Below are 15,678 nucleotides of genomic sequence, written 5' to 3'. Positions count from 1 at the left end.
CACGACAGAATCACTAAGAAACTCATGACGCTGTTCCGTTAACTCAGAGAAGTTCCTGAAAGTTAAGTGGCTTCCTACAGAGTGCCTGGCAAGGAACAGAACAGGCTGCCTCATCTAGCCCCTCCCTCCAGACTTTCTGTTTCCCGCTGGCTTGGACGAGTTCAGTCATCCAGTGGCAGCAGTGGCGGTAACATTGGAGAGCTTGCTGCGGAAGGAACAGGTGAGAGGCTGTGATGTGCAGGAAGCGAGGACTTGAGGGCAGCCAGGTGCTCTGAGGGCTGAGGGTCCTGTGGGGTGGGAATGGCTGCCTCACGTAAGGGATGAGCAAAGCTTTGAGAGCCAGGCCATAAGCCAGGCCACTGGGATTCAGGAAACAGGAGACAGAGTCAGGGTTGTGGGCAGTATTCAGCAGGACCTGTGTGTTCCAGGTGCCTCAGGCGTAGCTCTGGAGGGGTAGTGGCAAGTCATAGTTCTTCAGCATTCATGTAGTGGAACAAGTAGCATGGAGTCCTCCTCTCTCATGAATGTGGAGGGCTTGAAGGAAGGGAGGACCAGCAGAGTGCTCCAGGCCTGTGATTGACAAAAATGTACTCGTCCAGTAACACAGGTTTCTGCAGCATCTCATCACCCACAGCTGTGCACTCACACCTTTATGTAGGATCCTGAGCCTTTGCCCTCTCTCATACCCACATCCTGGACACTCACACATGCCCACAAGCACCCACAGCACATGCACACACATACACACATACACAAGTACACATACACACACACATATACACATATATACTTACACATGTACACACACATACACACTTACAGATCCACATGCACACATACACACATCCACATGCACATATACATCCACATGCACACACACATTCATGCTTACACATACATACACATGCACACACACAACCACATGGACACATACACACACATGTACACACACATCCACACGTACACATCCACATACACACATACACACGCACAAACACACATACACATGCATATGCACATACACACATACACATGCACACACACACACACACACACACACACACACACACACACATCCATGCATACACATGCTTCAGGCCAGACACCAGGGTTCTCAGTGGCTCCTTCCCATTCTCCCTTTCATTTTTTCCTTTGAGGACATCTCTTTCAAGATACCTCCTGCTTTCAAGTTGATATCTGCAGTTTGAAAAACAAGTTACCTTGTCTTGGGTAGAGAGTTGTAGCCAAGAAGCCAGGGCTGAGCTGACTCCCTTGGGCAGCTATGATGTGTCTCTGGAAAGTAAGGCCCTGAAAGGTCTTGGGTTCTTGCAGGGAGGGGAATATCTGTTCCCAGCAAAGGTGGAGGCTTTCTGTGTCAGCTACCCGTCCTAGCCACATGCTAGAACATAAACTTCGTGTGGGCTTGGCATGGAGGGGACACACACAACAGGCCACTAACATGAAGGAAGTGCTGGCTGCCATCCTTCAGGCAGCCTCTGAGCCAGGGTCCACCGTGCCTCTGACTGAGCTGGGTGCTGTGCTGTGGAAGGCCAGATATGAATGACCTCCAGCTTCTGTCTCATGTCCTAGCAGCTGATGCTCCACTGGGTCTGTGACACTGCTGAGCTTTGACTTTTCCCAAGGGACTGGAACAGGATCTGTGGCCATGGGTGAGAGAGTCTCCAGTCAGTGGTTGGCCCTTGGGATTATGTCCTTACATACTTCTAGGCAGGAGAGACCTTGGTCTACCCTCTGCCTGCTGTGCCTAGAACTAGGTTGGGGAGCTGGGGTATAGCCCTGACTCTGAAAGGCCATCTTCAGACAGTGAAGAATGAGCCTGTGGCCCAGAAGACAGAAGTCTACTGATGGTTAAGAACAGAAGTGGTGTCTCTGAGGCCAAGAATTCTTCACTGGTCTCCAGAAGGGACCCAAGAAAGCTTAGACCACCACAGGACAGACATCTGTGACAAAACAGTAGCCTTGGCCAGCCTGGGGGTGGATTTGGTTGACTTGCCAAGGCTACAGGGCAGATTACACAATGGTGCTGAGCCTAAGTGATCTATTTTATATACTGTGATCCACTGAGACACCTGTGGCCAAAGGAACCCAGTGATATCCCCTCCCCACTGCCAACTCTAGCCCTGAAGTGTTGCCTACTGAAGAGGAGACATGTGGGAAACAAGACCCAGAAGTGGCCAAGTCTCCCTTTGGTCAGAGAGGTGAAGCAGATCGAGGTTAAGATGAGATTCAGCCCAGTTTGAGGTGGTAGAGTCCCAGATAGGGACCTCTCTTCAGCAGCTGCAGTTCTGAGAGCAGAAGGGAATCCTGGGAACCCAGCAAAGCCATCATTAGGAGGTTGTGTCCCGGCAGAAACATTTGAATTGGAGAAAGTCTTTCATAACACTGTCTCAGGGAAAGTGTTAGGTGACTCTTATCAGAGATGGAAAGCCCCCTCAAGAGTGCTGCCACACCTTTCTAGATGTTTCCACCCATTCAGGTTCCCAGAATGCTGGAGAACTGGTTATGTGAATCCTGGTGATGGGCATGGGTGGGAAGCACTAAAAAGCTGAGTTTGTAGGTGCGGAGTAGGTCCTGGCAGACTCCTGACTCTACGGAAAGAAGTTACGGAGTTAGGACACAGTTCTAGCTGGGAAACAGATCTAGAGGAAGATAAAAACCAAGGAGGGGAGATTGTTTGGCCAGGTGCTGATTCAGGCACCAATGCTGCTTGCTGAAACCTGTAAGGTAAAAGTGGGTGCCCAAGGCAAGGCCACAGGTGCCTGGCGTCAGGGCTCGTGGTGTGGTGGGCAGTCAGTCCTGCTTACCCAGTGTAATGGCTGCACATAGTGGACTCTCATACTTTTCAAAAGGGCTTCAGGGCAGATTTGAGAACTTGGCATGCATACATATGTGTGTGTAGGGATGCACATGTGCAGGTGGATGCATGTACGCACTGTGGAAGGTGCTACTCCTCAGGCACTGTCCATATTGCATTTTTGAGACATGCTTTCTTATTGGAACTTATCAAGTAGGCCAGGCTGGCTACTTCCTATTTCCACTTCTCAGTGGCAAGGTTATTAGTATGTGCCACCATGTCTGATCTTTTTATAAAACTAAAATATTTTAATCTTGTCTATATGTGGGTGTATTGTATGGATGCCTCACCTGTCAATTTAAAAAAAAAAACAAACCTATGGCCTATAGAAAAGGGTAGCCTAGGCTGTGGGGCATCTGGGAGGCAGAAAGAATTCTGAGATAGAGCTGGGGGTTGGGGAAGATCCATGCAGGAAGACATGAGGAGACAGATGCATGGTACCTGAGCACAGGTAACCAGCCACATGGCAGAGTATAGGTTAAAATAAATGGGTTATTTTAATTATGATCTGTTAGAAAAGAGCCTAGCTATATGGCCAAGGTATTTGTAAATATATTTTGAGTCTGAGTCTTATGTCCGAGAGTATGGGGCCAGGAGGAAGAACTGGGCCTAACTCCTCCATGGGTGCTTTGCCTGCATTTATGTCTGGATACATATTATGCACTTGCGTGCCTGGTGGCCTTGGAGGCCAGGAGAGCCCATGAGATCCTCTGGGACTAAAGACACAGACTACTATAAGTTGGCATGTGAGTGCTGAGAATCAAACCTGGGTTCTCTGGAAGAGCATTCTTAACTGCTGAGCCACTGCTCCAGCCCTCATACCTGACTTTTTGTTGTTTTGTTTTTGGAGACAGGGTTTCTCTGTCCTGGAACTGCCTTTTTAGACCAGGCTGGCCTCAAACTCAGAGATTCACCTGCCTCTGCCTCCAGAGTGCTGAAATTAAAGGTACACACCATGCCTGGCTAATACTTGACTTTTTGGAGTATTTGAGAGGGGATTCAAGAGAGAGTTTCTCTATGTAGTCCTGGCAGTTCTGGAACTCACTCTGTAGACCAGGCTGGCCTTGAACTCACAACATCTGACTTTTTATTGTAGGTTCTAAGTGTCAGACTCAGGTTCTTTTGCTTAGCACTTTACCAGCTGAGCTATCTCTTCAGCCTCTGGTAAACATTTTAAAACTAAAACTTGAAGCTTTGAAAGAAAAAACAGACAAGGAAAGTATCTTGTGTATAGAGTTTCTGGTTACTGAGGAAAAGAGATGAGAGGGGGGAGTAACCAAAAAAGGAATTAGCCTTGTGTAAGGCAGACAATGTTCTTCTCTAAACACAAATGTTTCATAAACCAGTCAGAAGTCAGATAACCCCATGAGAAACTGGCAAAGGTTAGCAAGGACAGTGTGCAAAATAGAAACCCTCCAGGAGCAAGAAGTCCTGGGAGAAGTGCACTGGCTCCCCATGCTCTCTGTGCTTCCCGTGCTCCCCATGCTCCCTGTGCTGTGAGTCCACAGACATGATGTGGAGTAACAGTGGTGTGTACAATGGACAGATTCCAGGAAGGAGGGCACTCTGGGCAGGAGATTCTAAAACACTCTTTGTGTGTCTGACATTTGTGCGTGATAACACCAGTTGGGTAAAATCTGGATTCTTATGGTCACTAGACTGAGGCTGCATGGATTGAGAAGGGGCTAGGACAAGATCAAAACCAGGACCTTATACTTGCTAGACAAATACTCTTCCACTAAGTTAAATTCCCTACCCCAGTGTCAGTATCCTAGGTCTTCAAGTGACCACAAATTTGTACAGCTCACCACTGCAGGAATTTATTCTCTCACAGTCCTGGGTGCCATAAATGGAGGCTACAATCATGTCCACTATGTACACACAGGCTTGGGAGGGTCCATTTCTGTCCTGGTGGTATTGTGGCTGCACCAGTCTCATCTCTGCCTCAATGGCAGATGGCCTTCATCTCTGTACCTGTGTGTCTAAATTCCTTCTTCTAAGATATTAATCCTAGTGGATATGGCTTACCAGATCCATTATGACCTCATCCTGACTAGCTAGCTACACTGTAGCGGCTTAACTTCAAATAAGGTCACAGTCAGTCAACAGACAAGTGTCTTGAGGGACAAATGATATGACAGGGAGAGGGAGAGACAGAGGGAGGTGGTGTAACTAAGCTTTACATAAAATGATCTCATTTGTGTGTGTGTGTGTGTGTGTGTGTGTGTGTGTGTGTGTGTGTATGCACAGAATACACATGAAAGAATATTTTTACATGCTCCTGGCTTCTCTCAGGCAGTTTCTATCATATACCTTTATCTGGCAGTTTCTATCATATACCTTTTTGCTTTTTCTTTGGGAAAAGCGTGGAGAGAGAGAACTTTGGTACAGTGTCTCTGTCTGTACCTCAGGCTGGCCTCCAGCACATGGAAGGTCCTACAGTGGAAGCACATACCTCTAACCCCAACATTCAGGAGACCCTCAAGTTCAAGGTCAGCCTGGGATATGGAGAATGACCTGTCTCTAAATTAAAAAAGAAAATGCTACTGTTGCTCTTGTTTTTTGAGACAGAGTTTCATGTATTTGTCCTAGATTGGCCTTGACTTTGTTATGCAATGAGGGCTTACCTTGATCTTCTAATCTTCATCCCTCTACCTCCAAAGGACTAAGATTACAGGCATGCAACAGCATGCTGTGTAAAGTGAATGTTATTCACCTGATGCAATTATCATCTCAGAGGCTTACTGCTGAATAAGTTTTCCAGCTCTTTCTGAGCTCTGGCTGGCTGGTTCAACCCAGGTGTTCTGGCTCAAACCCCTCTCCACACTGACTCATTCAAACTGGCTTCTCTCAGCTTCTGACTTAATTGCTCTTCATGGTCTCAAAGAAACTCTAGCAATCTATTATAATCTCCTGGCTCCTTCTAATTTTCTGGATTGTTCTGTTTTCACCTGTGTCTAGCTTATTCTGTCTGTAACCTGTCTGTAAAACTGTCCTGGTAAAACTGCCTCTGAACTCCATGAACTGAACTGCCATAAACTCAACTCCCCTGCACTGCCTCTCTGCCAATTCAACCAAACTGAGTGACTAGAACTCAGAGATCTGCCTGTGTCTGTCTCGCGAGTGCTGGGACTAAAGGCATGTACCACCACACCTAGTCCTAAGCTTGACTTTACCTGAAAGTTTATACCAGTCTGGACTTGAACTCAGAGATCTGCTTGCCTGTCTCCTGGGATTAAAGGTATGTCTCTATTCCAGCCAGATCACACAGACCTAAAAGATCTTTGAATGCAATCCCTTGTCAGAGCAGCCATGTTGGTGGATTAAAATTCCTCTACCTACTTGTCTGGAAAAAGTTTTAAAAATAAGATTAAAAATAACACCTACTAACCAGGCAGTGGTGACACATGTCTTTAATCCCAGCATTTGGGAGGCAGAGTCAGGTGGATTTCTGAGTTCGAGGCCAGCCTGGTCTACAGAGTGAGTTCCAGGACAGCCAGAGCTACACAGAGAAAGCCTGTCAGGAAAACCAAAAAAAAAAAAAATCTACTGTTCTAAACTCAGAGATACTCCATCTATAGTCCTGGAACCACATAACCCAGACCCAACTTCAAGGTGATACCTGTCACCCTGATACAGCTTGGAAAATGGCCGCTGGAAGAGGATTCCCCTTTACCTGGCCCACTCTGCTCCCAGGAGGTTGGAGACAGGTTGCAGCCAAAGCAATACCAATGTGAGTGACAGTGGAGATGCAGGTTGAGCACAGAGGAGGGCAAGAATTTGAGACTTTGGATTTCCAGTCATGTAACCCAAGATCAGATGCTCTAGATGGGTTTGTCTAAACTAAAAAGGAACCCTTTGTGGACTATGGGTACTGGGCACTTAGAGTATGTCCTGTAAGTCTATTACTGTGACTGAATGCATGCAAGCTGATGTAAGGTATGGGAGCTGGGAATGGTGGAGCATGCCTTTTATCCCAGCACTCCAGAGGCAGAAATAAGTATATCTCCGCTTTGAGGCCAGGATAGGCTACAAAGCAAGTTCCAAGCCAGCCAGAGCTTCATCTTAGAAAGAAAGAAGGAAAGAAAGAAAGAAAGAAAGAAAGGAAGGAAGAAAAAGAAAGGAAGGAAGGAAGGAAGGAAGGAAGGAAGAAAGAAAGAAAGAAAGAAAGAAAGAAAGAAAGAAAGAAAGAAAGAAAGAAAGGAGAGAAAAGAAAGAAAGAAAAAAGAAAAGATGAGAAATCAAGAAATACAAGAAATATTCTATGCTGAGTCAGAGAGGGGTATATGGAAATCCTTTGTGCTTTCTGGTCAATATTTCTTTCTATAAATCACTCAGGTGTGGTGATACATGCCTATAATCCCAGTGCTTGGGAGGCTGAAGCAAGGAGGTACAAATTGTCACCCCAAGCTACATAGCAGGATACTATCTAAATAAATAAATAACGAGTGACTTAACATGTTCTCTCCACCATGACTCCATTCCCATAAATGCAATTCAGGTGGTTGCTAGTTCTGCGGAAAGCTCTGTGGGAGAATTGCACAACACACATTGAGCGTGGCGCTACTTGCTTCTCATTTCAAGCGTTTGCCTCATTGCTTTACCACACCTCACCAAGTACTGGTCAGGAGGAGGGTGGGCACTGGTGGCTCAGTGTCCTGCAGAAACTCATGTATTCAGGCAGGGCTGGTCAAAAGCTCAGGGATCCTGGAATGCACACTCCTGGCCAGTGCTAGGACCACTACTCACTCCAGGCTCTGCAGCAGCCTCAATGGGCCTCTGACCTCTGTGCTTTCCTTTTAGGGAGTGTTTCCAGACAACTGGAGAGGACACGGTCTCCTAAGGCCTGCTGTCCCACCGGCTGGCCATGCTGAGCTGCCCTTTGGTGCCCACTATCCCTACCCTCAGGCTGTTCAGCACCCTGCTCCTGGTGGTCTCCCTGAATGCTCAGAACAAAAGTAGGTCTGGGTCTTCTGCCAGAGGGGAGGATGCAAGGGTCCAGACAGGATAGGGAGAGCCAGGTGATTACTGCCACCTAGCAGACTTGGAACCAAGGATGGACAGGAGGACTGGTGTCCCCTGGGTTACAGAAGTGCGAGCTGTGTACCTCTGAGGGTGGCTGACAACAAAAGACCAGCGACACTTGGAGCTGATGTTAGATCTCCAGTGGGACTGCCCAAAACTACACCCAGACTGTAAGGGAAAGAGGGTGCCTTTGCCAAGTAATGAGGGCACCACATAATTGAGGGCCTGCTCACCTCCTCTGGATACATCTAGCCTGGTTCAACATCTAAGGAGGCATCATCTGGACCCTTAGGCCAGTAGATACTCAGGACAGTCAAAGTGGGTGTAGAAAACAAGTTCCAGGGAGTTCCCCCAACACCGCTCTCCAGATCAAAAATCCCCAGTGACATCAGCACCATTCTGTTCCTTCTACACAGTGTGTGCCTATTTTTGGCCTCATCAATGTGAAATATCTCATCCTGTTCAATCAGTGTGAAATATCTCATTCTGTCTCTCCAAAGTCCTGTCACCTGCCTCTGCTCATGGCCTGCAAGAACAGAGCAACTGTTCTACAGCTCCACCTTGCCCATATGTAACCATCCTCTCTACACAGGCTGGGACAGACCTATCTGCACCGAGGGCATCGTGTCTGTGCCTAGAGGCAATCCTGCAGTGATGACCTGTAACATCTCTAACACCTTCACCGACGTCACCATCCAACTGTCTGCCCATGGAAAGGACAGGATCATCTTCAATAAAAAGCCCCAAGGAAGCTTCTCTTGGTTTGGGTGGGAACTCCGAGTTCAAGGGGGACAGGCACAGCTTGTGATCAAAGACACTCAAGACAACCACACAGGGTTATACTTGTGGCAGCTGCATGGACGACAGAGATATTACAGAAACATCACCCTGAATATCTCAGGTGGGGTAAGGGCTGTGGAGCAAGAAGATGGGAGGGGATAAAGGCCAGTGTGTGGAGTGTGGCAGAGATGTATGGTGGTGCCTCAAAGACAGGAGGGGGACAGAGGGGAAGGCAAAGATTTTGACTTTTCAGAGGAGCTTAATCTATCTTGAGGTGTGGAAAGGGTCTTCAGTGTCCAGGGCAGAAGTCCATCTAAGGTGGGTTGGAAGCAGCTATCTCCCTGCCACCCCAGCCTCTCACACAGCAGCTGTGTGGGTGAAATTGCACCCCAATTCTCTGTGCCCTGAAAGTTTACAGCAAAACCCAACCACCATCTGGTGGAGGACACTCACACCGTGCCTACTGCTGAGGTCATACAGGGGTCCATAGCCATGGCCATCTAAACTGAGGGTGGCCCCAGTCCCAGCAGTAGCCAGAATACCTCTTCCTTCTTTCTTTTTCTTTTTCTCATTCCATTCTTCCTTCCCTTCTACCCCCATCTCACTCACTGTGAATCCACCTGCCTCCTGCCTCCTGCCTCCTGCCTCCTGCCTCCTGCCTCCTGCCTCCTGCCTCCTGCCTCCTAAATGCTGGAATTCAAAAGTGTATGCCACTTTCACTAGCTTTGTTATCTAGATCAGGACCACCTGCTCAGGGAATGGTGCCATCTACAGTAGGCTGGACCCTCCTTCATCAGTTAACAATCAAGAGAATTCCCCACAGACATGCCCAAGGTCTATCCGATCCGGGCATTCCTAAGACTTCCTTCTCAGGTGGTGGTTCTAGGCTGTGTCATGTTGACGTCCAAGGCTATCTAGAACAATCCTAGCTACTTGCACGATTTAGTCATAAAGTGCAAATAAGTGCAGAAGATTTCTGTTCCTCTGACACCCACCTCTCTGTGCCACCCCTACATCCCTAGAGAGGCCAGCATACCCCCATGATGTGCTATAAGCACACCTATCCTTACTACACCTAGAAATGGATCCCTCCCAGCCTGAAACCCACTGCCTGGCCCACCCTTTCTGTACCTGTAAAGCGCCCTGCCCCCAGGCTCCATCCAACTGCCACCTTCCCCACACCAGTTCAGTTATAATCAATGAACCCCTAAAGGTGAGCCTGACATTTGTTCCTCCTGAAACCAGCCAGCAGGACTCCTGCAGCTGGAATTGGGCTGGAGGTGGGGCGAATTCACCTAACACTCAACTTGATGGTATGTCTCTGGCAGAGCCTTCAAACGAGGACAAAGGCATGGACAGGAGGTTCTTCACATCCTTCCCAGGTAGGCACCATAACCCTGTCTCCAGGTTATATATTCTAGCCACTTCTGATGTCATGGAGCCAAGTGCTGCCCACCTGGGACCGTTCACCCTTAGCCCTCCTTGTACTTGGCCAGCAGGTGCCACTGCCCAGGAGGGTGTGGGGTCAGCTGGTGGCAGATAGTGGGAGAATAGGGCTGTGAGCCAGTGAGAGATAAAGAACCAGTGGTGGAAACCCTCACCCTTACTGTTCCTGACCCACTTCAGATCCAGCCCAGAGTTCTCAACTAGAAGGCAAGCCTGGGACCATTGTGGGAGTGATCACTGTCATCTTCGTCTTGGGAGTCGCCGGATTCATTACATTTATCCACTACAGGCACCGTCATTCCAGAAGCCCCAGAGGGAATGTACCCCAGTGCCTGACTTGAGGTATGGGTGAGGTGTTCCTGCCGTCTTTCCCTGGCACTGACTTGGGGTGACCCTGAGTTCTGCCACAAAAGGGGCTCAGAGGGATTGCAGAGTCCACCCAGGACCAAGACAGCAGGGTCCACTCCAAGAACCTTCTTTAGCTAAGAATATAGGCCCTGAATTGGGCCTGCAAGAATCATCTGCTCTCAAGGTTTTTTTCAACCTTGGAATTCTTTGGAGAGGTGTGTGGAGTCTGTAGTCTTCAGGATCCTCTCAGGACTCTTGGGAACTTGTGTTTCTGATCCAGGGTGTTTCAGGCCTGTGATGCCCTGAAAGTAAGTCCATCCTAGGCTTAGCCCCAGGCTCTGCTGAGAGGAGGCATGTCGGAATGAGCTGAATATTCTGAGCCAGGTGGCATGACCATTCACACATGCAGTGTATGAGATGGCAGGTCATCTGTGCATGCTTGTGCCTACTGTACACAGGTCTCAGTTCAGGAGTTCACCCTCTCTCCCTCTCCTCTCATCTCTCTCTGTCTAGGAACAGAGGTTCCAAGTCTGTGGCCAGTGGAAGCTGATGAGAGCTGCAGGCAGAGTTGATTCCAGAGTGAGGCTACCGGCATGGGTTTAATATCTTCTTAGCCCTTGGAGGCCTCTGAAACCCCAGACACCATGGAACCATCATTCCTCGCTTGGCAGAGCAGAAGACTTTGTTCAGTTTGCTAGGCACAAAAAAGTTTTCCCTGAGGGTAGTGGAACCCTTGGTTCTGTGCAGAAGAGGGGTCAGTGACTCACTGAAGAAGGACCTTAGAAGCTGGAAAACAGTTTAGGCATCTTTTGGTCATATGAACTAGAATAAGCCTCCTGAACCCCATCAGTCATCTGATCTGCTCCTCAACTCTTCCTCAAATTGTGAATTCCCAAGCTGCACAGCTCTTGGTGCTCAGCATGGGATCCTTTTCTTCTGTAAACCTCTGAGGTCAGCGTCTCTCTACCACCCAGAGAAAGTTACCACTCCATAGTAAGCCTGGTGTAAACCTCTGAGGTCAGGGTCTCTCTACTACCCAAAGATCTCCAGTATAAACCTGATGCTGCACCAAGATTTGCCTCAAGTAGAACTTGGGGACATACCTGTTTTCTGACTCAAAACAGAAACAAGGTTGGGAAAGCCAAATATCAGGTTCCAGGGGCTAAAATAGGACTTTAAGATGAATCATCTCCCCACACAAGCCCCTGCAAGGCAGAGTGCCGACAGGAACAGGGGTCTATAAAAGGGTATAGGGTTGGTTGGCAGGCATTATTCTCCTGAGGATGACAGAGAGTCCTGGGATTCCCTGAGGGCCTCTCTTCAGCAGACTTCCCCTCCTCCCCCCCTGCCCCTCCCCCCCCCACAGCCCCAACTCCCTGATTCATAGCCACTACCCACTGTTCTTTTCTGACTTTTTGTCCTGGTTACAGTGTTATTTCTCCTTATAATTAAAAAAATGATTTTTGGTAGAAATTCCATGCTTTATTTACTTTTAATTTATTATCATTATTTATTATCACTGTCATTGTTGTGTATGAGTGTGGGTATGGACATACCAGGGTGCATTATGGAGGGCAGAGAACAACTTTTGGGAGTTAGTTATTGCCTTGTTTTGAGGCAGAATCACTCTTGTTTCTGCTACTGTGGTATATGTTGCAGCCTAGCTAGCCCATGACCATCCAAACAACTCCCCAGTCTCTACCTCACTGGTACTAAGAGTCCCCAGATGACAGATATTCACACCACATCTGGCTTTTACACAGAATCCAAAAATCAAATTCAAGTCAACAGGCAAATGCTTTCACCTGCTGAGCCCTGTCACTGAACACTAGATATGCCATACTTTATACTGGATACTAATCTTTAAATAAATGACGAGACCATCAGATCAGCTGGGGAAATACAGTTGTTAGTCAAAAACACAAAACTCTACCAGAAACCTCACACACTGGTACCTGAAGGAAAGCTGAGACCAGTGATGTTGCCTGCTGCCTGTGTCCTCCAGAGCCAGCCTCAAGGTGTCTCTAAGGCTCCAGCCTGTGACCAGATGCAGAAAGCCTCGTCAGGTCAAAGTAAGGTGATCTATAGCCAGTGATGGGCTTGTAAGAGCACCCCACAGTTACTTTTCTTGTTGGAACAAAATAACTAAAATGGGCAGCTTAGGGAAGAAAGAGTTATTTTGTCTCAGTTTGAAGACACAGTCTATCAGTGGGGAAGGCATGGTGGTAAAATATTGAAGCAACTAGAAACATTGTGTTCCCTCAGGAGACAGAAAAACCCAATATGGGTGCTCAGCTCTCTGTCTCTTTTCTTTCTTGGTTTTTCAAGACAGGGCTTCTCTGTGTAGCCCTGGTGTCCTGGAACTCACTGTGTAGATCAGGCTGGCCTTGAACTAACAGAGATCTACCTGTCTCTGCCTCCCAAGTGCTGAGATGAGAGGTGTGGCCCACCACACTTGGTTTGCTGTTCAATCTGGAAGTCCAATCACAGGCCACAGGGTGATTCTACCCACATCCTCTTTAGTTAAATTTTTGTGGAAATACTGGCATAGATGTATGGAGAGGTGATTCACAGTCATTCTAAACATAATCAAATGAATGATAATGGCCAGAGGTCTTGTTGCAGCTCATCAGCTCCCCATCTCCTCTCATACTTAACAGCCTAGGTGCCCTATGTTTCTTGGCCTTTGAAGCTTGTCATGTGTTTCCTAAACCAGTCACGTGTGCTGATGCAGGAAGCTCCATCAAAAGTCAGTTCTGAACCTCTACTGAAAAGGGGAAACTTCCAAGTCCACCAAGTCCCTCTGCCCCCTGCAGCTACAGGAATTCTAGAAGGAAACTGAGTCAGAGGCTTCATCTCCTCTCATCCCTATGGCTTCTGTCATTTCAGGTTTTGTCTATTGCCAGTCCCCTGGGTCCCCTGTCCTGGTTCTCTCTGTCAAGGTCAAAGACAGAAGTCCTTCAGGACATAGAATTCTTATAGGAACCCTTCAAAGGACACCTGGACAGATGCTGCCTGCCCTCAAACAGGTTTGTCCTCATAGAGTAGGAAGCTAGTCCCAAGAAACTCATCTGCACCTACACTGTACTGCTTTCTGTGTCATGGTACCTCAAACTCACCACCAGCACAGGGAACAATTCTACCACTCGGGCAGGAACATGATCTGGGGCATGTGTCTCTGTATGATAGTGTACATGCATTGTCTGCACTTGCACATGAGATCACCCTGCAGTGACACACATTGACTCTGTCATTAGCATGAGAAGCTCACAGGAGACTCTAGGACAGTGCACACTCCTCCTGCTGTCTTGAGAGTCAGGGCCAGCAGGGTCTTTGACCCTGAGTCTGGACACAAGCCTGTCACTTGCATCCTAGGAGAAGGGTCACCCTGTGGTGTCTCCTGGATGTCCATTGGTCCAGATGAACCAATTGCCTCTGCTGTGCTTCCAGGGTAGTTACAGCCTGGAGTATCTCCTTTAAGGCCAAAGCCAGGCCTTCTCAATCAGGCTGGTGTTTTACCTCCGGGGATATTTTACAGATGTGAGGATATGATTCAGACCCCAAAGGAAAATGACCCTCAAGACCATGCTCTTGTCAGCAGAGACCTAAGCTGCAATCTGACCCCTATCCCCACCCTGTGCACATTGTTCCTCCTGCTCCACCCTCAAGGCTTCACTAACACTCCACTCACTCCACTTCCCCTCCCCTATCACTGCTGGCTCAATCAATTCAAATAGGCTAGTAAGCAACCCATGCTATTGGCTACCTGGATATGGAGACACCTGTAAAGCTCAGCTTCCCAAGAAGAGAACACATATGGCCCAAGGACATGAGCCATATCTACAGATGACACTGTGTGTGACTATGGAGTCATGCATGTAAACTCCAAAAGCATGAAAGACAAAGGGATAGATTGAAGAGATGTCCTAGTTGGTAAAGTGACAGCTTTGCAAAAATGAGGACCCAAGTTTGATCCCCAGAACCCGTGTAAAACAAATTAAAGGCTGAGCATGATGTGCACAGTTATAATCCCAGCACTGAGAAGGTGGAGATCTCTCAGACCTGCATACCTGGTGAAACCCAGGCCTAGAGACCCTGTTTCAAAAATGTGGATAGTGCCTAAGGTAGGATACACACACACACACACACACACACACACACAGGGAAGGGGTGGGGGGGGAAGGTGGGGGAGAAAGAGAGGAAGGAAGGAGGGAGGAAGAGCAAGAGAGAGAAAGAGAGAGGAAGGAAGGAGGGAAGAAGGGAAAGAGAAAGAGAGAGAGAGAGAGAGAGAGAGAGAGAGAGAGAAATTAAAAATAGAATTAAGCCACAGAGGACAACAGGAAATAGATAGCCAACACTCCTAAATTCTCAGCAGATCCTGCTGAGGAAATTGAGAGTGACCTTAGAGCATAAATCTCTGAAAACTCTGTGGATGAGACTGGAGATGTCACAACTCTGGGCAGAGGAGGTTCTGATTAGAGGATATGCAGAAGGTGACTCCTAGTGGAACTAAGCAGGACACAAGCAGCTGTGTCTGCCAATGCAATGACACAGCGGGACTGCATACACACAAAGGTGGGATTTTTGCACACATACACTCCAGAAGGCTAAGTATGCATCACCTATATTCACTGACTAATGTTGGGACTGTCACTGGGAAAGACTGTCTCAGCCTTGTAGTTTCTTTTTTTTTTTTTTGTTTTTTTGTTTTTTTGTTTTTTTGAGACAGGGTTTCTCTCTATAGCCCTGGCTGTCCTGGAACTCACTTCGTAGACCAGGCTGGCCTCGAACTCGGAGATCCACCTGCCTCTGCCTCCCAAGTGCTGGGATTAAAGGCGTGCGCCACCACCGCCCGGCAGCCTTGTAGTTTCAAAACAAATAACCTAGTTTCACTTTCATAGTGCATTTTCACTGAGACATGAAAGGCATTTTGATGGGTGGGGTGAGACACTGAGAACCTTCAACTGCCCTTCAAGATTCCTTACCACAGGACATTCTTGCTCCACCATACAAAGGACCCCTACCTCTGGCCTGGTAGCCAAAGCCTTGCCAGGAGGAATACAAGGATAATGGGGTCATGGTTATGTGACCCTCTCTCTAACATGTGTTGGCACTAGGGGTATCTGGAACCCGTGGACTGTGTTTGTCCAGTGTGGGCACTAGCCTCTTGCCTTCCTTAGCTCGGTTCTAAAGCCCCTGCCTTC

General features: G+C 48.0%; 1 protein-coding gene across 1 annotated transcript; it reads left to right on the top strand.

The window, feature by feature from the left end:
• Positions 1–11,859, top strand: LOC116077517 (secreted and transmembrane protein 1A-like). Its single transcript, XM_031352104.1, has 6 exons — positions 1–220; positions 7,679–7,833; positions 8,493–8,801; positions 10,009–10,062; positions 10,307–10,468; positions 10,988–11,859. Exons 2-5 carry the CDS (start codon positions 7,743–7,745, stop codon positions 10,465–10,467), a joined length of 615 nt encoding a protein of 204 aa, XP_031207964.1. The 5' UTR covers positions 1–220; positions 7,679–7,742; the 3' UTR covers position 10,468; positions 10,988–11,859.
• Positions 11,860–15,678: the final 3,819 nt, after the last annotated feature.

Source organism: Mastomys coucha, unplaced genomic scaffold (genome assembly GCF_008632895.1).
Source record: "Mastomys coucha isolate ucsf_1 unplaced genomic scaffold, UCSF_Mcou_1 pScaffold5, whole genome shotgun sequence".
In the NCBI taxonomy this organism is placed as follows: Eukaryota; Metazoa; Chordata; class Mammalia; order Rodentia; family Muridae; genus Mastomys; species Mastomys coucha.
This window is presented reverse-complemented; position numbering and strand designations above follow the sequence as displayed.

Coding starts and splice junctions, on each gene's coding strand:
- LOC116077517 (XM_031352104.1), top strand. CDS start 7,743: ATGCTGAGCTGCCCTTTGGTGCCCACTATCCCTACCCTCAGGCTGTTC. Junction 7,834..8,492: donor CCTGAATGCTCAGAACAAAA/GTAGGTCTGGGT, acceptor CTCTCTACACAG/GCTGGGACAGACCTATCTGC. Junction 10,063..10,306: donor GTTCTTCACATCCTTCCCAG/GTAGGCACCATA, acceptor GACCCACTTCAG/ATCCAGCCCAGAGTTCTCAA.